Consider the following 21,013-nt stretch of genomic DNA (forward strand, 5'->3'; position numbering starts at 1 on the left):
ATCTGGGGAGTTTGATTGGGCTGTGGGACAAGTTCAGCCTGGTATGGGTAACTTGTTGAGCGGCAAAGGCCATATTCGAATTCGCGATATTTTGTGAATATATGGACGAATATTCGTCATATATTCGCTAAATTTGCAATATTCGCGTTTTATTTTCGCATATGCGAAAATTAGCATATGCGAAAATTAGCATAAGCTCTCACACAGTAGTATTAGAGCCTTCTTTACACCACACAAGCTGGAAGCAGAGAGGGGTGATCACTGTCATGTGTACTGTGAAAAACAAAAAATAAAAAAACGAATATGCGATATTCGCGTATAAAATTTGCATCGCGAATATTCGCGAGCAACACTAGTAACTTGTAAGGGGGGGGGGGGGGGCGAAGATCATACAGAGAGATGTGTAACTGGAAAGTTCCTGAGACAGACAGAGGTGTCAGCAGAGAACACTGTTGTCAGACATAAAAGAACAACTCAACTTCAGCAGCTGATAAGTACTGGAAGCATTAAGATTTTTTAATAGAAGTAATTTACAAATCCGTTTAACTTTCTGGAGCCAGTTGATCTAAAAGCGGAATACCACTTTAAAGGGGCTATCCAGGATTTAAAACTTAGAGGCCTACCCTTAGAATAGGTCATCAATATTGGATTTTTTGAGTTTGACTACTGTCAACTCCGGCTAACAACAATTTGAGAAGGCCTTAGTGCTCAGACATGCGCCATTGCCCTGCAATGTTTACATGTGCTCGTCCTTGCATCGCCTAACTACAGTGCTTGGTAGTGGTGGTACAAGGAATTGCGCTATAGCTGAGCAGCAGTAACCATTAAGGAGGCTGTGCTCGCCCCAGCACTGCAGCCCCTTCAAACAGGTCATTTAAGCACATTGAAGGTGGAGCCAGGAGTCAGACCCCCACCAATCTACCGTAATATTAATGGCCCATTCTGAAGAAGTGAACACAAATGATCATTTGCCCAATTCCTTTTTATTTTACCAGAAAAAAAAAAAAAAGACTATACTCACCTTCTGGAGCCAGTTGATATGGAAAAAAAAAAGTTTTTTACTGGAATACCCCCTTTAACCACTGACCACGCTGTATCAACAATATGAGATACATAGGTATTTAGACTAACAGAACAGACTGTATTTCATGATATTGTGATGCTCTTCACTTTGTGCCAGGCCTGACTTCACGGTCCCATCTGGCACTGGCAGGAATCAGTGAATAACAAATGAAGATTCGTACTGTGCTTCTGAACTTATTATAAACCAGCCAAGTGTACGTCTGCTGCTGGTAAAGGGCTGACTTAGAAATGCTTGGTCAGATACTAAAAGATATTACATCCATGTACACAGACACTACTCCTACCGTATACAGACCAGGTCCAATTTCAAAGACAGCTATTGGCCTGCTAAAATAATATAATATTGTGCCTATATACAAGAATAGAACTACTACAATACTGCCTCTTACGTACAAGAATATAATTACTATAATACCGTTCCTATGTACAAGAATATAACTACTATAATACTGCTCCTATATACAAGAATATAACTACTATAATACTGCCTCCTATGTACAAGAATATAACTACTATAATACTGCACCAACATACAAGACTATAACTACTATAATACTGCATCCTATATACAAGAATATAACTACTATAATACTGCCTCCTATGTACAAGAATATAACTACTATAATACTGCTCCTATATACAAGAATATAACTACTATAATTCTGCCTCCTATGTACAAGAATATAACTACTATAATACTGCTCCTATGTACAAGAATATAACTACTATAATACTGCTCCTATATACAAGAATATAACTACTATAATACTGTCTCCTATATACAAGAATATAACTACAATAATACTGCCTCCTATGTACAAGAATATAACTACTATAATACTGCTCCTATATACAAGAATATAACTACTGCAATACTGCTCCCTATGTACAAGAATATAACTACTATAATACTGCTCCTATATACAAGAATATAACTACTATAATACTGCCCCCTATGTACAAGAATATAACTACTATAATACTGCCTCATATGTACAAGAATAAAACTACTATAACACTGCCTCCTATGTACAAGAATATAACTACTATAATTCTGCCCTATGTACAAGAATACATCTACTATAATACTGCCTCATATGTACAAGAATATATCTAGTACAATACTGCCACTATGTACAAGAATATAACTACTATAATACTGTCTCCTATGTACAAGAATATAACTAGTATAATACTGCTCCTTTGTACAAGAATAGTACTACTATAATACTGTCTCCTATTTACAAGAATATAACTACTATATTACTGTCTCCTATGTACAAGAATTTAACTACTATAATACTGTCTTCTATGTACAAGAACATAACTACTATAATACTGCTTCCTATGTACAAGAATAAAACTACTATAATATTGCCCCTTTGTAAAGGGAACACTAAGATAACACATCCTAGATCTGAATGAATGAACTAGTCGTATGAAATACTTTCGTCTTTACATAGTTGAATGTGCTGAGAACAAAATCACACAAAAATTATCAATGGACATCAAATGTATCAACCCATGGAGGTCTGGATATGGAGTCACACTCAAAATCACAGGGGAAAACCACACTACAGGCTGATCCAACGTTATGTAATGTCCTTAAAACAATCAAAATGTGGCTCAGTAGTGTGTGTGGCCTCCACGTGCCCATATGACCTCCCTATAATGCCTGGGCATGCTCCTGATGAGGTGGTGGATGGTCTCCTGAGGTATGTCCTCCCAGACCTGGACTAAAGCATCAGCCAACTCCTGAACAGTCTGTGGTGCAACGTGGCATTGGTGGATGGAGCAAGACATGATGTCCCAGATGTGCTCAATCGGATTCAGGTCTGGGGAACAGGTAGGCCAGTCCATAGCATCAATGCCGTCCTCTTGCAGGAACTGCTGACACACTCCAGCCACATGAGGTCTAGCATTGTCTTGCATAAGGAGGAACCCAGGGCCAACCGCACCAGCATATGGTCTCACAAGGGGTCTGAGGATCTTATCTTGGTACCTAATTGCAGTCAGGCTACCTCTAGCAAGCACATGGAGGGCTGTGCGGCCCCCCAAAGAAATGCCACCCCACACCATTACTGACCCACCGCCAAACTGGTCATGCTGGAGGATGTTGCAGGCAGCAGAACGTTCTCCATGGTGTCTCCAGACATCTGTTACATGTGCTCAGTGTGAACCTGCTTTCATCTGGGAAGAGCACAGGGCACCAGTGGAGAATTTGCCAATCTTGGTGTTCTCTGGCAAATGCCAAACGTCCGGCATGATGTTGGGCTGTAAGCACAACCCACTTGTGGTCGTCAGGCCCTCATACCACCCTCATGGAGTCTGTTTCTGACCGTTTGAGTGGACCCATGCACATTTGTGACCTGCTGGAGGTCATTTTGCAGGGCTCTGTCAGTGCTCCTCCTTCTCCTCCTTGCACAAAGGTGGAGACAGTGGTCCTGCTGCAGGGTTGTTGCCCTCCTACGGCCTCCTCCATGTCTCCTGATTAGAGATGAGCGAACTCACAGTAAATTCGATTCGTCACGAACTTCTCGGCTCGGCAGTTGATGACTTATCCTGCATAAATTAGTTCAGTTTTCAGGTGCTCCGGTGGGCTGGAAAAGGTGGATACAGTCCTAGGAAAGAGTCTCCTAGGACTGTATCCACCTTTTCCAGCCCACGGGAGCACCTGAAGGCTGAACTAATTTATGCAGGATAAGTTATCAACTGCCGAGCCGAGAAGTTCGTGACGAATCGAATTTACTGTAAGTTCGCTCATCTCTACTCCTAATGTACTGGCCTGTCTCCTGGTAGCGCCTCCATGCTCTGGATACTACGCTGACAGACACAGGATACTTCTTGCCACAGCTCGCATTAATGTGCCATCCTGGATGAGCTGCACTACCTGAGCCACTTGTGTGGGTTGTAGACTCTGTCTCATGCTACCACTAGAGTGAAAGCACTTCCAGCATTCAAAAGTAGCCAAAACATCAGCTTCCTGACTGGACAGTGTGATTTCACAGAAGTGTGATTGACTTGGAGTTACATTGTGTTGTTTAAGTGTTCCCTATATTTTTTTGAGCAGTGTATAAAAATGCCCCTGCTGCTGTGAGCTTATGTTGGTAAATGTAGATGTCTAAGAGATAACAATTTGTCCATTGATTCTACCCGCAGCTCCTCAGTTGCTACATGGCATCCAGGCCGAACTTTTTCCCGACTGCTCCGGAAACTTAAAATTATTCTGTCATTTCGGAGAAATTCACGCTGATTCCACCATTACATGGATTAAGGATTCCAAGCTACTAGCGAGGATACACAGGAGGTAAGAGATACCGACAGTATACAGAGGATAAGTGAAATATTTTATGCTTTTACCCTTTTCATATGTAAAGTGCCCTGGAATCAAGGGCACTATATAACTAAATAAATAAATAAAAATTATTATTATTAATAATAATCATAGTGAAAAAAATGTTATGCAGTGAATTACTAGTTATGGTGGTCAGCTTTATGTCTGGTAACACAGTTTCTCTAGAGCCGTACTTTCCACACAGTGTGTCTCCAGCTGTAGCAAAACTGCAACTCCCAGCATGCCGAGACAGCCGAAGCATGCTGGGAGTGGTAGTTTTGCAACAGCTGGGGGCACACTGTTTGGAAAAAACTGCCTTAAAACAACTTGTGAACTCACTGTTCGAGGTCAAGGGATCAGCCATAGCATTAAAACCACTGACAGGTGACAGTGACACCTGTCGGGGGATATATTAGGCAGCAAGTGAATGGTTGGTGGTAGGAAACATGGGCAAGTGTAGGGATCTGGGGGCTTTGGTAAGGGCTGAAATGTGATGTGTAGACGACTAGGTCAAAACATCTCTAGAACAACCGATCTTTTGGGGTGTTCCTGAAATGTAGTGGTTAGGATCTACCAAAAGGACAACCAGTGACTAAGGACAGGGTCATGGGCGCTTAATTGATGTGTGGGGTTAAGGCTAGCTCGCCTGTTCCGATCCCACAGAAGAGCTGCTGTAGAGCAAATTGGTAGAAAGTTCCTGTAGGTTATGATAGAAAGATGTCAGATCACAGAGGGCATCACAGCTTGCTCTGTATGGGGCTGCAGACCACATAGTGCCCATGCTGACCCCTGTCCACCATTGAAAGTATCTACAATGGGCACACGAGCATCGATAGAAGCAATAATAGAAGGTGGGCTGGTCTGATCAATGACATTTTCCATCATGTGGACGGTCGGGGGCATCTGCATCACTTATCTGGAAAAGAGATGGCATCAGGATGCTCTGTGGGAAGAAGACATGACGGTGAAGGCAGTATGATGGACAATGTCCTGCTGGAGATGAAGATGGGGATTCGGCCTCCAGATTACCCAGATCACAATCCAATCAATGATCTGTCGGATGACCTTGAGAAACAAGACCATGGATGTATTGAGGCTGCACCTTCCATCTTCTACTGATGCCTTTGGTGCAGATACTGCAGGACTAGGGTTGCCACCCAACCAGTATTTTACCAGCACAGACGATATTTTAATGCCCCTGCCGGTAATTTTGTAGAAAAAATATGCAAAAGACTGTATTTTTTTTTAGGAAAGAGCCCTCTGCCACTGCGGGCATCAAATGAAATCAAATGATTATGGCACAGGGGGATCAGTAGTAGGGAAGGATAAGTCAATTGGAATGGTTATGATAAGGGGTTCAGAGGGGGGGGGGTTAATTGAAATGAATAAAAGAGTATGGCATGGGGGAATCATCTGGAGTGATTATGGCACAGGGGGATAAGAGGGGGGGGGATTAATGGGATGTCACGCATAACATGTATAGTTAGTTATGCAAATTAAGAATGGCAGGTATTTTTGGGCAAGTAAGGTGGCAACCCTACGCAGGACACATGACACGTCTGGACACAACTGAGGAACTAGACCAAGGAGCAATGAAAGAAGGCGGTCTGGTCTGATCAGTCATGTTTTACATCATGCGGACGGTCGGGGGCATGTGCGTTATTTATCTAGAAAGAGATGACACAAGGATGCACTATGGGATGAAGACTTGATGGCGGGGGTAGTTGTGTTTGGCTATGTTCTTCTAAAGATTTAGGCGGCGAGTCGGCCTCCAGATTCCCCAGATCACAATCCAATCGATCATCTCTGGGATGTCCTGGAAAAACAAGACCAATGTATGGAGGCCACACCTCACAACTTACAGGATCTTCTGCTGATTGATGCCTTGGTACAGATACCATAGGAGACATCATAGGTCTTGTGAAGTTAAAGGGGTACTCTGCCCCTAGACATCTTATCCCCTATCCAAAGTATAGGGGATAAGATGTCTGATCGTGGGAGTCACGCCGCTGGGGACCCCCATGATCTTGACTGCAGCACCCCTGACATCCGTTGCACGGATCGAACTTCGCTCCGTGTCCCGGCTGACTGGTGATGTGAGACAGAGGCTGGTGATGCCACGCCCTGCTCGTGACGTCACAGCCTTGCCCCATTAATGCAAGTCTATGGGGGAGGGTGTGACGTCTGTCGAGCCCCCTCCCATAGACTTGCATTGAGGGGGCGTGGCCATGACATCACCAGCCTCTGGGGCTGCACCCAACGCTCTATACTATGTCGGGTGCAACAGGGAGATCGAGGGGGTCCCCAGCGGCTGGACCCTCACGATTAGACATCTTATCCACTATGCTTTGGATAGGAGATAAGATGTCTAGAGGCGGAGTACCCCTTTAAGACCTTGACAGGTAAGAGCTGTTCTGGAGGATTAGAGAGACCTAAACAATGTTACAGCTGTCTTATTGGTGTATGACAGTAGCCATATTTGTTGTCACCCAGCTATAATGCTACATGGTGATCTAATGTGGAATTTTACAGGACTTCTCATCACTATCTCTGAGGTGACAATATGTCCCCTGTAGACCTGTGTATGGACAGTGAATGAGTATTGACAGCTGCATCTGAACATGAGCCACCTCTTCACAGTGGGGGTAGCATTTCTGAGACCCCCTGTCATAAGCTATACATAGGGAAACCTGTCCGCTCATCATCAGCCTCATGTCTGTGAGGGCCCAGGTCTTGTGCTGCTTAGATAATGCAGTCAATGTACATGCAGTCCTATAAAAAACTGCCGACATCACCATATTACACAACACTTTGTATAGTGACTTACCGATTGCATACATTTTCATGTGGTTTGGTGGACGAGGGGTCTTTTTGCTATTGATATCTAGGACAGTTTTCTCATACTTTTGCATAGACAAACTACTACCTCTACATTCCATTACATTTTTATATGCAATATAAACCATTTTTTGAGGCATTTTGTTTTGTGTTTTTCTTGGCGTTTTTTTCCTCTGTGAAAAATAAAAAGCTTAACAAAAAACATACCAAGTGGGTTTGGTTTCATATTTCCCTATTCAACTCCAGCTCTAATCGGGATGCTGCACTTTTTTCCCCCCCAAAAAAACACCATGTGGCCAATTTGGTGTTTTTTTTTTTATGATTTTGTAAAAAAAACTGCAATATCAGACACCACCACTAACAGGAATGGCGCTGCTTCGGGGGAGTTTGAAGCTAAGCATTTTGCAGGCATTGGCCCAGATTTACTATTGTTGTAGTTTAGAGAAGTCCTGATCAGCCGAGATTACAGCCGGAGGTTCCTTATCTGTGCCCTTCGCTCATCACTCTGCTTTAGCAGGTTGGAGAAGCGGAGTGCCGATAACACTGATTAATGCTATGCTATAGAACTAAAAAAAATTATGTAAAAAAATAAATAAAAAGTAAAATTGAAATAGTGTAAAATAAATAAAAAATAAATAAATACAGTAAATATAAAATAAAAATGTGATAAATACATTTTGATGCAAAGGCCAATACTAAATTGTTGGGATGGGAATAGTAAATGTGGGGCATTGTATACAGTCCTTATGTGGACACCTGTTTATTCCGTGCCATCAGTCACCTGACTGATGTATACACAGGGAGAGAAAATAGGTACAGCCGTGGGAATCCAACGTGCTGCCAGCTGGTCATGCCAGCGTTCCTCAGCGTTCCTTCCAATTATAGTCTGTCAATGTAAACATGTAGGGGGGGGGAGGTTATTTTCATATGGGTGGTATATACAGTACTAAAGCCAACCTCCGCCCCTTTTCTAAGGCCAAATTTTGCCACTCCTAGGCTGCAGACACATTCTTTCTAGAAGAGATATCAGCTTTGTATGCTTAGAATATTTTAATTAGAGATCGACCAATATCGTTTTTTTAGGGCCGATACCGATAATCGGTGGAGGTTAGGGCCGATAGCCGATAACTTATACCGATATTCCGGTATAAGTTATCGGCTATTTATCCCCCCGTGACACCGCTGCAGATCATTGATTTAAAGCGGGCGCTTTAAATCAATGCACTGCAGTGCCTTTTGCGGGGCCATAGGCCACCCGCTTCTCTCCCCCTGCCTGTCCAGGGGGCCTGAGACCTATCACCGCCACCGCTCGCCCCGCCGCGCCGCACTGCACCCGCGACCGACCCGCCGCACCGCAACCGACCCCCCGCACCGCAACCGACCCCCCGCACCGCACTGGCCCCATTGCCTCCCTCATCCCCGGTTTTATAATTACCTGTTCCCGAGGTCCACTCCACATCTGGCTCCGGTGGCGTCCTCCTGAACTGTCACTGAGCGCACTGACGGTGACGTCACGTCGCACACGTCACGTCACTCGTCATTGCGCACAGCGTAACGCAGGACGCAGCAGGAGCAAGAATTAGCGTGGGCTCCGGGAACAGGTAATTATAAAACCGGGGATGGGGGAGGCAATGAGGGCAGTGTGGTGGGGGGTGCGGTGCGGCGGGTCCCTAATTTTAATAACAGATACATTTAACATAAAGTTGGCCTGTCCCCATAAAGTACAAATAAAGAACAAGTCTGGTATATTACATGGATAGTATAAAAGGCAACTTCCCTATTACTTGGAAGCGCAACTTTTGTCCACAATGACACCTCCCGACATTTCTTGTAGGCAATTGTAGATGAACTATTCCTTTGTACTTTGGATATGTAAGCTTTTGGTATTACCTGCTGTAGGACCCATTTTTGTTGCCTCAGACCTACAGTATTTATATGGTTTTCTTACACCTTGGAGCACATCTCTCTCCATAATGCTCTGATAATCGCCTTTATTCACAGTAAGTGGAAACTTGGAAATGTTGAGGAATGTAAATATACGGTATCTTAAAAGGTTGCAAAAATTTTTTATCCAAATATTAAAGGGGTTATCCCTTTTCCTACTACATATTACAGTATTGAGAATTAATAGTAGGTCTTCTGGTCAGGCTCCTCATCTTATGGCTGGAATGGAGAGCGCCTACAAAGAGCGTCTTTGGCTTTGGAGGACCAGTCCTGTGGACACTGTGTAATGCTTTATTTCCCCTGTGGTGGTGCTGCAGAGAAAACGAAAGGGGACATTTCTAACAAGGGATAGTCCAAAGCGAAGAACCCCACATTGTCTTCTGTATCTTCTTATTCTTGTTTCTTTGAAACAGTTGGAGAACCATGGAATAGATAGAGAACATTGTCTTATGGGATATAAATGGCAACAAAGACTCAAAGCGTCTTGCGGTAAAACTGGCTATTAAATCGGTTGTCCCAATGTATTACCTCTTTTTATTGATATCACTAGGGAAGATGCAAGTGAAAAAACTTGATATTATTTAAATGAATGGGTGTTTGTCTAAGGCATCATGCAGTGTCCCAGGACATGAGGATTGGTTGTCAGACATTGGTGCCCTCTTTTTACAAATATAAATACATATATATGTTGTTTTACTGTTTTTATAACTTTTCACACTTCTTATGTGAGTGAGAAGCCCTTATATACTTCACATAAGATTTGACATTTGACATTTGGAACATTCTAGTCAGAGGAAGGGTTCTGCTCTAAACCAGAACCCTTCCTCTCTCGCCCCTCCCCCCCCCCCCCCCCCCCCCCTTGAGGAGAGATTCCCTTTGTTGTAAGGAGTCTAGCTTAGGCTGGGTTCACATCACGTTTTTACCAATGCGAGACCGCATACTGGGTTTTCTACCCGACCTAAAACCGTGGTTGACTAAGGTTTTAGGTCCGGTAGAAAACCACATATGGGCAAAAATGAGCCGACCGGTTCACTCCGGTCGGCTCATTGAAGTACATTTCATAAGGGCGGCATACAGCAGGGATACGGGAGCGCCCAGTTTTAGCTCCCCCCTGCCGTATGCAGTCCTGTATTGGGAAAAACATGATGTGAACCCAGCCTTAGAGTGAGAAAGAGACGGAAGAGTCCAACTTCCCTTTTCCCAGAGTTAGGCCTCAGAGCTTTCAATCGATTGGGGCTGGTGAAGTTATTTTAGTATGATTCCTGAGGTGAAGATTAAGAAATTATAGAGAGACAGAGAAAGACTGTGGACAATTTGAAAATTTTGACCCATAGCTATCCTAAGACCCTGGCTACCTTTTTTCAGAGGACCTGCACCTCGCAGTAGGCTTTACAATTCAGTGAGTGTTACATATGTACTGGTAATCCACTGGGACTTAACCAGTGTGGATATGTGATAGCCACAGGGTGTTAGGAAATACCTTATCACTTGGTGATGCCAGGGCACCGTTATCCTATACACGGTTTGATGTTGGAGACAGATTCTCCTGGGCCAGTCACGGGGAGTAGAGGAACACACTGACGTCAGGTTACGGATAACTGTCTTTACTGAGCAGGATGTAGATGGTATTACACGGACAGTATGGTGCTAGTTGATAGGATGCAATGACACTTCTTGGGAGCCCAGTTGCCTTGCTGGGATTTGTGGGGCTTTCACCAAATGAATTGATACGGACTTGAACGACGGGTAGATTATTCCTGGTAGGTAGGGTTCTGTCAAGGTCTTGTAGCTTTCTCTGCCAGGGCATGAACTTTCACCGTATGACCAGATAAAGTAGATTTGAGCAAGCCTTCCCTTAGAGCCCACAACAAACCTTACACCTTTACCACACTGTGGCTCAGCTTACACTGGGGCAACTCCCCCCCCCCCCCCCACTACACTATATGAGCAGAACCTAGGGGTTCCCATTGGCAGGCAGGGTCACATGGGGTTTACACAGCTCCTCTCTTAAGGGTACAGTAACGCATTTAACATACAACTAAATAACAACAATAAAATAATTATAAAATTAATTTCTCAATAGAGTGCAAAACATAATCAATATAATCAAAAGTCTTCCAGTGGGTCTTCCCAAAGCAATCTGAAGCCACAGGACATTGGTGCTAGGACACCACAGATTTGCCACTCAAGGAAGAGAACATGGGACTAGTGCTTTGCCAAGGGTTAGAGTGGGGCATAGAGTTGCCGGGACCCTACTATCCTACCTTACTTTTATGGTGTCCCGGTACCGGATTGCATCCGTTTACTTGTGGTGAGGTCCCCAAAGTCAGAGTCCCTAGGTACCTGTGGGGTCCTCATCTATAGTTAGCCCCTAGTCACTCCTTTAGTAGTTAAAATTATTCAAATTCTAAGTGTAAATATGTATATAATGTGTACTTACCTTGTTGTAGTGTCGCAGGACCTGCGGGTCACATGATGCGATACAGAACTCTATGGTTTTCTAGTTAAGCACCTTTGGAGGTAGTCAGGTGATCACCCACCATGCATTGTAACGGTGAGTGACAACTGACATTGGACCAATCCAAAACGGCCCTACCCCTGCCCATATAAGGGAGCGGCGGCCATTAATCTCTCTCTTGTTCCTGCGCTCCTGATGAGGACGGATCTGCGCAGCTGTCATCAGCAGTGACTAGGCCTAAGCCTTGCGGCAACGGCCATCTCTCAAAAACTGTGAGTTACTTCAATCCCTGTTAACTCAAGATCACCGGACCTAAATATTCCCCTAAATCCGGACGGATCTCTGCATCAATCCTAATTCTAATAATTTCTGGATAACTCAATGGTCCTCAGCATCTGTCAATCACTGCCGTGCTGAATAGAGACTTTGTTAATGAGACTGTTGCTGCTATTGGATGTACCGCAAATACCTCAGTAAAGTTTCACGCAAGTTAAAGTTCATCTTTGCTGTGGACATTCAGTCATTTATCCACGCACCTATCGTTTCTGGGAAGGGTGGCGATAGGCCGAAGATTTTCCTCAGCGTATTAACCCTCACCCTGGCATCAGGAGTGACAAGGGTTAAATTAACCCCTTATATACCAACACAACAACACCCCACCTACACAACACACCAAGGCAGTTACCACAAAGCCTTTTTGGCGTTGCACGAACAGGATTCGGGTGTGTGCCTACCGCTGTTGCCACTAGTGAAAGTGTACTCCCCCCCAGAAAGTAACGGACTTTATTTATGTGTCGCAGACCGCATTACAGTGTACAAGAGTGGTGCGTGTGGTGCAACTTGCAAGGGGGCCACGCAAAAAGTAAGGGGGGGGAGGCGAAAATTCAAGCGCAGCAAGAATGTGTAAACTGCGAAACAAATTCATGCTACGATCCTCTGGTCCAGTCAGAAAGGGAGGAGTCAACCTGCTTCCAGAGAAGCGCGCGAAAAAGGCCCGCGCTGCGCCACGACCTGCCCCTGGGCGTGGCTACCAAGTTGCTGTGTCACAGCCAAAAGGGAACTTGGAGACACAGGAGTTGTTGTTCTGGGAGGACAGGAAGTCGGGGCTGCACCAATGACGTCCTTCCTGCCGGACGCCATTTTGGGGAAGCCCACTATAAAAGACGCCACGCACAGCGACCTCTTCAGTCTGCACAGGAAGCCGAAGAGTACAGACATGGCGGAGAGCAGCGTTTCACGAGGTGAAGCAGAAAGTTGTGGCAGTCGCAGCCCGACTTTTCCAAGAGCTTGCTGACCGTCTGCAGCGGTTGTCATTAGACGAAGAGGGGGCCTGCAATCTTCCCCCACTGCCTGATGATGATGACGATTGGCCAGAGACACCTCCAGCGGAGAGCGCAGGGACACCTGGAGGTGCATCGCCGGTGAGACTGTCCCCTCACCACAGAACTTGGGGCTCGTGGGCTGAGATCCCATCGGAGGAGTCTGCAGTGAGTACCCCGCCAGAGGCGGACTTTTCTTCCTCCTCCAGTATATGCACGCGGTTCTACAACCTATACCTGGGAAGCCACTCCCACCAATTACAGCCCCACAAAGGGAAAGGGCCCATCAAGAAGCCGAGCTGGCTGAACTGATGGACAGATTAAAGGCCCGACACAGAGAACTGTATGCCCCTAAGCATGTGCATTTGCCTCCTAAAGAAAGAATTTGCTACCAGGAGAATACAAAAGAAATGGAAGCTTTATTCATCCGCAAATGGGACCATCCCCGAGAAGGGGAGGAGCCTCTAGAACGACGAAGAGCAACTGTGGCCAAGTTCGACAAGGTCAGAGGTTATGGGACACTCCTAGATTGCCACACAGGGCAAACCATCCTCGTAAACCGGCGAGCAGTACAGAGGCCATATCTTCATAAAAAGTTCTACTCCTTGAAGGTGGGTGAAATTGTGGAGTACACCCCCGTCCAGAGCCTGCGTGGAGAATGGGCTGCAGCGGTCACAAGGCCAACAGCCCCAACACAGCTTCCCTTCAAATACTTTCCGTCTACAGATTGGGAATCGGATCCCTTCAACCTGAGGTCGAAATGGTCTGCTCCTGATACCTCCACCAACGTACTCAAGGAGGAGGAGCCTCTACAGCATCAATCATCTTCTGTGTACAGTAAAGTGCCAAGTCCTGCTCAAGATCAAGAAAGTAAGCCTAAATTGCGGGCACCAAATACCATACCTAGACCCTCTTGAAGCAATGAGAGTTTGTCTGTTCCAGAGGTACCAACGCACGTACCTAGGCCCTCTCGGAGCAATGAGAGTTTGCCTCCTGCACAGGTACCAACGTATGTACCAAGGCCCTCTTCTGACATGGAAAGTTTGCCTGCTTCCAGGGTACCGATGAAAGTGTTTTGCCCCACTCCTAATTTGGAGATGGTGCTCAAGCCCTATCGCCCCACTTACATATCGGCTAGTAAGCCTATAGCCTCTTTGAATCCCACCATTAACCGCTCCACCCTCACCAGTGTGGTGTGGCAGAGCTATGTTAATTCCCTACCGGCCCCTGATGTTGGGAGGTATAGGGGAACCCAGAGAGGCACAAGAAGAGTGAGGAAGAACATCCTCTAAAGAGACTCTAAAGTAATGTCCTGTTGTTTCTCTTGTTAACCACTTTTGTTTTTCAGTAACAGAAAAGTTCAAGACATGTGCCTAGCAGGACTGTGCTAAGATTGTTCCAGTTTCAAGTTCAGCAACGTAACCATCAAGCTTTGTGCTTGGCCATTAGGTCAAGAGACTCCTAGCCAGTAGGAGATTCATAAGTTTTGTGCCCGGCTGATTGTGGTAAAGCCGTGTTTCCCATAGACTCCTAGTGTAGGTGGACTGCAGATCGTTATACGTCCGTTCTATGTATATAACCCTATATTTATGGGACTTTCTTGCTAAAATGTGCACTTATCAGGTGTATGCGCCTGAACCTTGTTGGAGTGTTAATAAATGTATCTTAGAAATGTATATGGTTCTTATACACAAGAAAAAAATATATAGCTTCATAAAAAGTAAGTAAAGGTTGTACACAGAAAATTGTCCGCTATATGCACGTGTACACCAAAAACAGAAATGTAAATAACTCTTGTACACATGTACATACAAAGGTATAAACATGCTAAAAGGTTTTTTAGTAGTAGCTTAATGGGTGACACTCCTGGCTCCTCCAAGAGTAGTATTACTGCTGTCACAAATCGCTAGCACCTGTCTCAACAAAAATAACAGGTTAACATACCCTTAAGATAATACTTGCACACCTAGTACTCTAGACTACTCACTTAAATGTACTATTTCAGTCTACTTCAGTACATACACAAAAACAGAATGTATCTCACATTTCAAGAAACACTTAGGAATTGTAGCCTACTGATACCCAATTCCTGCTACTGTTAGGTACACTCATATTTCTCTTCTCTGTATTGCATGTGTGAGATGCTCTACCTGGCCAGTAGGTGCTCTTGCGAGTATAGAATTAAACACGTAATTCTAAAAGAAACCTAGGGAGGTTATTTTGAAGTGCTCTAGGGGTAAGTAGCATGTATGTACTAACAGGTATCTCATTGTTGGCGAAAAAAATGTGTGAGATAAAAAAAAAAATGTTTAGTCAGCTTGAGACTCCAGGATATAGAGAGCTGTACTAATGTCTAGTTTGCCTCATAACATGTGTAAGAGAGTTAAAACAAAATGTCTTAGGAGCTAACCACTAAATGTCAGATAGCTGCCTAATTGTTTAGTAAGCTTAAAATGTATAGTAAGCTTAATTCAAATGTCTTAGAAGCTAGAAACTAAAGGTCTAGATAGCTTCATAATTGTCCAGATAGCTTCATAATTGTCCAAGAATCAGGATATAGATTCTGTCTAGTTAGCAATCCTGTTCTGACCCGCACCTAGTCCCTTTGCCTTAGGGGACAGGCGTCGGGGTGGACTTGTTTTAAGTAAGGGGGTTTGTGGTGTCCCGGTACCGGATTGCATCCGTTACCTGTGGTGAGGTCCCCAAAGTCAGAGTCCCTAGGTACCTGTGGGGTCCTCATCTATAGTTAGCCCCTAGTCACCCCTTTAGTAGTTAAAATTATTCAAATTCTAAGTATAAATATGTATATAATGTGTACTTACCTTGTTGTAGTGTCGCAGGACCTGCGGGTCACATGATGCGATACAGAACTCTATGGTTTTCTAGTTAAGCACCTTTGGAGGTAGTCAGGTGATCACCCGCCATGCATTGTAACGGTGAGTGACAGCTGACATTGGACCAAACCAAAACGGCCCTGCCCCTGCCCATATAAGAGAGCGGCGGCCATTAATCTCTCTCTTGTTCCTGCGCTGCTGATGAGGACGGATCTGCGCAGCTGTCATCAACAGTGACTAGGCCTAAGCCTTGCGGCAACGGCCATCTCTCAAAAACTGTGAGTTACTTCAATCCCGGTTAACTCCGCAAGATCACTGGACCTAAATATTCCCCTAAATCCAGACGGATCTCTGCATCAATCCTAATTCTAATAATTTTTGAATAACTCAATGGTCCTCAGCATCTGTCAATCACTGCCGTGCTGAATAGAGACTTTGTTAATAAGACTGTTGCAGGTATTGGATGTACCGCAAATACCTCAGTAAAGTTTCACGCAAGTTCAAGTTCATCTTTGCTGTGGACATTCAGTCATTTATCCACGCACCTATCGTTTCTGGGAAGGGTGGCGATAGGCCGAAGATTTTCCTCAGCGTATTAACCCCTCACCCTGGCGTCACGAGTGACAAGGGTTAAATTAACCCCTTATATACCAACACAACAACACCCCACCTACACAACACCCCAAGGCAGTTACCACACTTTCTAAAGGACTTCCCCCTTGTTCCAGCCATTTGTAGGATTGCTGCACTGTGCTTATGCACCACTAACATCAAGGGCACCTGACCATCCGACCGGACACTTAATGGGGTGTGCCCTGGGGAAATTATCGCCTATGACGTCACTTGTGCAAACCCTCTTCACTGTGCCAACCTAAAGAGTGGAGTTACCTGGTGAAGCCCTTGTGCCATGTCCACAGTAAGCATGACCATCTGTGGAACCCCCGGTCTCAGCCATGTCACAGGTGTTTCCCCTGCTGCCCAGGCAGCCTGTGTTCACACTGCGCTGCCACAATGGGATACCATAAAAAAAAATTTTTTAGCACTACTGATAGATTTTAACTTTTTAACTACTGTTCCGCTGCAGGCCAAGGCATAGATGGAGGTGTATGCAATTCTGTAGTAGTGTTGGGTTTTAGGGTGTATATTAAATATTCTTCTTTAAATGCAACTTGCTGTCTATGTAGGACCTCCAGGAGTAAAAATAGGCAGTGACTGAAGGGCTATTATGGACACCAGGGTGAACTGCCTGACTAGTCATGCTCTGCTGGACTCACAGTAGAAAGAAATAGCCTGGACTCTAAGTGGCAGCAATGACTGTCGAAGGCCACATCCTCTCACGTTATAAAAGCGAGCACACGCGTTTGCCATCAGCCCTGGAGTGGGAGGGGCTTATTAGAACTTATTTAACCACATGTGATTGACAGATAAGTAGGATGCTAATGAAACCCTATAGGGGGGTCAGAAGATGGGTGAACCATCTGCCTCTGCCCAGTGACATCCGATTCATAGGACTCCATCTCCTCACATCATCCCATGTGTTATGTGCGGCAAGAAGTCACTCGAGGGGAATAGTAGTAATAAAGGCAATAGGACTGAGCAGACAGCCCGACTGTCCTCAATATAACCAACCAGTATATCAGTGGTCTCAAACTGTGGTCCTCCAGATGTTGCAAAACTTCAACTCCCTGTACTATATGATGTATTATGGCATTTTTCTTGTATCATTGTACAGTAGGTCACTATTATGTGTTGTGCACTATGTCTCACTAATATGTAAGTGCTATCTGACAATGTTTAAGCATAAGTGATACTGTTATACCACACTATTTTGCAGGTACTATATATAGCAATGTATGTACTATATGTAGGTACTATGGCAATATTATGATACTATATATATATATATATATATATATATATATATATATATATATGGCAATATTATGGTGGCATTATTTCAGCATTGTATGACACTATTTTAAGTATAACACTTTTGCGGTATTATCATTCGGGCATCGTATGGTACCATTTTATGTTCACCGTCTCACACTACTATGTAGGCCCTATGGGGGAGATTTATCAAAACCTGCCCAGAGGACAAGTTGCTGAGTTGCCCATAGCAACCAATCAGATCGCTTCTTTCATTTTTAACAAGGCCTCTGAAAAATGAAAGCACCGATCTGATTGGTTGCTATGGGCAACTCAGCAACTTCTCCTCTGGACAGGTTTATGATAAATCTCCCCCATTATATGACAGTATTGGGGATTATTTTAGCTAGTATGGTACTGTTAAACGCTCCATGTTTGTCACTATTACATGCTATACTATTGGATACTATATAGCAGTTTAATGTCGGTAATATTTCGGCACAGCATGGCACTATTTTGTGTATTACAGAATATTTTCTCTCATTCCAGTTCTAAAGATGATTCTCCGGTATCTCTCGCTATAGTGCAGACCAGTAAGAAAGACCAAGGACAATACAGCTGCACCCTGAAGAACATACACGGAAAAGTGGCCACTGAATTCCACTTGACGGCAGAAGGTAATTGTCCACTGAAGGGGTTGTAGTTTTACAACAGCTGGAGACCTCCAAGTCGGGGAACACTAGTGCAATACATCCAAACATCTACCCTTATATACTCTATAACAGTGATCTCCAAACTGTGGACCTCCAGATGTTGCAAAACTACAACTCTCCTATGGCTGTCTGGGCATGCTGGGAGTTGTAGTTTTGCAACATCTGGAGGTCCATAATTTGGAGACCACTGCACTATAGGCAATATCTAGTCACGGACTAATCCTTATTTTGTCTACCCTTTTATACTCTATGACAGTGGTCTCCAAACTGTGGACCTCCATATATTGCAAAACCATTACTCCCAGCATGCCGACAGCCTACGGCTGTCTGGGCATGCTGGGAATTGTAGTTTTTCAACATCTAGACATCCACGGTTTAGAGACCACTGCACTATAGACAATATCTAGTCACTGACAAATCCTTATTTTGTCTACCCTTTTATACTCTATGACAGTGGTCTCCAAACTGTGGACCTCCAAATATTGCAGAACTACAACTCCCAGCATGCCGACAGCCGTAGGCTGTCGGCATGCTGGGAGTTGTAGTTTTGCAACATCTTGAGGTCCACAGTTTGGAGACCACTGCACTATAGACAATTATCTACTGACAAATCTTTATTTTGTCTTTACAGTGTTGGACCATCTGGCACACAACCAGGATTCGGAAGGTAAATTTGGACTATCATAATGTCTGTGTAGATATATTTATGATTGATGTAGTGGCCTATACCTTTGGGGGAACCTAACCTTCTACCCCACCAAGAAAACCCTAATCTAATCTAGCATGAGGTACTGCAAAGAAGGGGGCTACAATGAATTTCTAAAAAGCCTGGGTGACCTTGTGACTAAATGATAGCTCCGTAGCTGCGTAACTTTAGATGAACATGTCCTCAAAGCCTTACCATCATTTAAAAAAAAAAAAACATCGGACATGTCAAAAGTTTTGATCAGTCAGCGTCTAGTTGTTCAGATGAGAATGAGGAGACAGATTCTAAAGTGAGTCTATCTGCTACATAATAGACTGCCTTTCTGTCCTTTACAGACTTGTTTTTTGGTGTAATACCACACTTCCCCTGTAGTGGCCGCTGCATAGAAAATGTATGACTGACTGCAACTTTCCTGGTGATCTGTGGGGATTTCATATTACAGATGATTGCTAGAACAGCACCTGACTAGGCCAACATTTTTTTAAATGGTTTGTCATTGGTCTTTGGTGAGAATCACTTTTCCTGGAGTCAGAAACCTGTTTGGATATTAAAGGCCCTCCTTTACAGATCAAAAGGATCTATGGAAAAGGTTTCCCAGATCTTTCTACGCATGTCATGTGACCTGAGTGATCGACAGATGCCGTCATGACACCCTAAAGCCCTGAGTTGCATTTGAGTACCCCCCCCCCCCCATCCTGCCTTCCATGGCCGATCCATCCACAGCTGAAATCTCTTCGCTCTTATTTGACTCTGAGCTGCAAACTTCTCCACTGCTCCACAACATCGGTTCACTTCTTTTTCTTACTGGTTAAAGGGGTACTACGGTGGGAAAAAAAATGTATATCAACTGGCTCCAGAAAGTTAAATAGATTTGTAAATTACTTCTATAAAAAAAAATCTTAATCCTTCCAGTACTTATCAGCTGCTGTATGCTTCAGAGGAAATTGAGTTGCTCTTTTCTGTCTGACCACAGTGCTCTCTGCTGACAACTCTGTCCATGTCAGGAACTGTCCAGAGTATGAGCAACTCCCCATAGCAAACCTATCCTGCTCTGGACAGTTCCTGACATCTACAGAGGTGTCAGCAGAGAGCACTGTGGACAGACAGAAAAGAACAACTAAATACAGCAGCTGATAAGTACTGGAAGGTTTAAGATTTTTAATAGAAGTCTAAGCCGCTGAAGAAAGCACCTAGTGGGTGCTGAAACGTGTCCGGCGACCCCCCCTAAGAGACGTATGAGACCACTATCATCATTTGCAGTCCAGAGCTATTACCGGCTATCACACGGACAATTCTGAGCGCGCGGTCAGAGACCGGGAGCGCGCGCTCTCTACACGAGGACGCCACCTGGATTACCTGCCTTGCAAGCGCAGCAGCAGCCCCTGTATCTATCGCCCACCATCTGCTAACATCGCGCGAATAGGAGTCGGCAGAGACTCCAGCGGTGCGCTCTCAGGCCAGAGAGCGGGGACAGACGGCTGCCTGACATCGCTGAGTACAAGCAAGGAACGGTAAAGTTACCTCCCGAGAATCGCATCAGGACCGGTGAGCTAAACCTTTTCCAAACACTATGCGCATAGTTTGAATTTACCGCTGTGGAATACAGCATCCTAGGATTGCTCTATATAACATACAGAGCGACATCTAAGTCTGGAGCCACAGACACCTGAATATTATTCAACTGCCACTTTACTGTCTTGAAAGGACATTCATAAATGTGATAGACTTTGTTATATATTTTTTCAGGACTGCACTGGCACTTTGATGGACATTATCTATATACAAATACTATCCTTAGTGCCGATTTGAAATAGCTGCTACCCTTTTCAGTGGTCTCATACATCTATAGATGTATATTTATAATTTTATTTTATGAATATACATATGAATTTTATGATTTTATATTTTTTATGAA

General features: G+C 44.3%; 1 protein-coding gene across 7 annotated transcripts in view; it reads left to right on the plus strand.

The window, feature by feature from the left end:
• Window positions 1-21,013, plus strand: part of ALPK2 (alpha kinase 2) — a 281,066-nt gene that overhangs the window by 204,770 nt on the left and 55,283 nt on the right. For all 7 annotated transcript variants that reach the window (XR_008848519.1, XM_056544329.1, XM_056544340.1 and 4 more), the window contains 3 exons: window positions 4,243-4,390; window positions 18,229-18,356; window positions 19,024-19,059. Coding sequence is in view for 6 of the 7 variants with exons in the window: in XM_056544329.1 (XP_056400304.1) it covers window positions 4,243-4,390; window positions 18,229-18,356; window positions 19,024-19,059 (312 nt within the window). In the remaining variant the exon portion in view is untranslated. The remainder of the gene's footprint in view (window positions 1-4,242; window positions 4,391-18,228; window positions 18,357-19,023; window positions 19,060-21,013) is intronic.

The sequence above is a fragment of the Hyla sarda genome, chromosome 1, assembly GCF_029499605.1.
Source record: "Hyla sarda isolate aHylSar1 chromosome 1, aHylSar1.hap1, whole genome shotgun sequence".
Classification (NCBI taxonomy): domain Eukaryota; kingdom Metazoa; phylum Chordata; class Amphibia; order Anura; family Hylidae; genus Hyla; species Hyla sarda.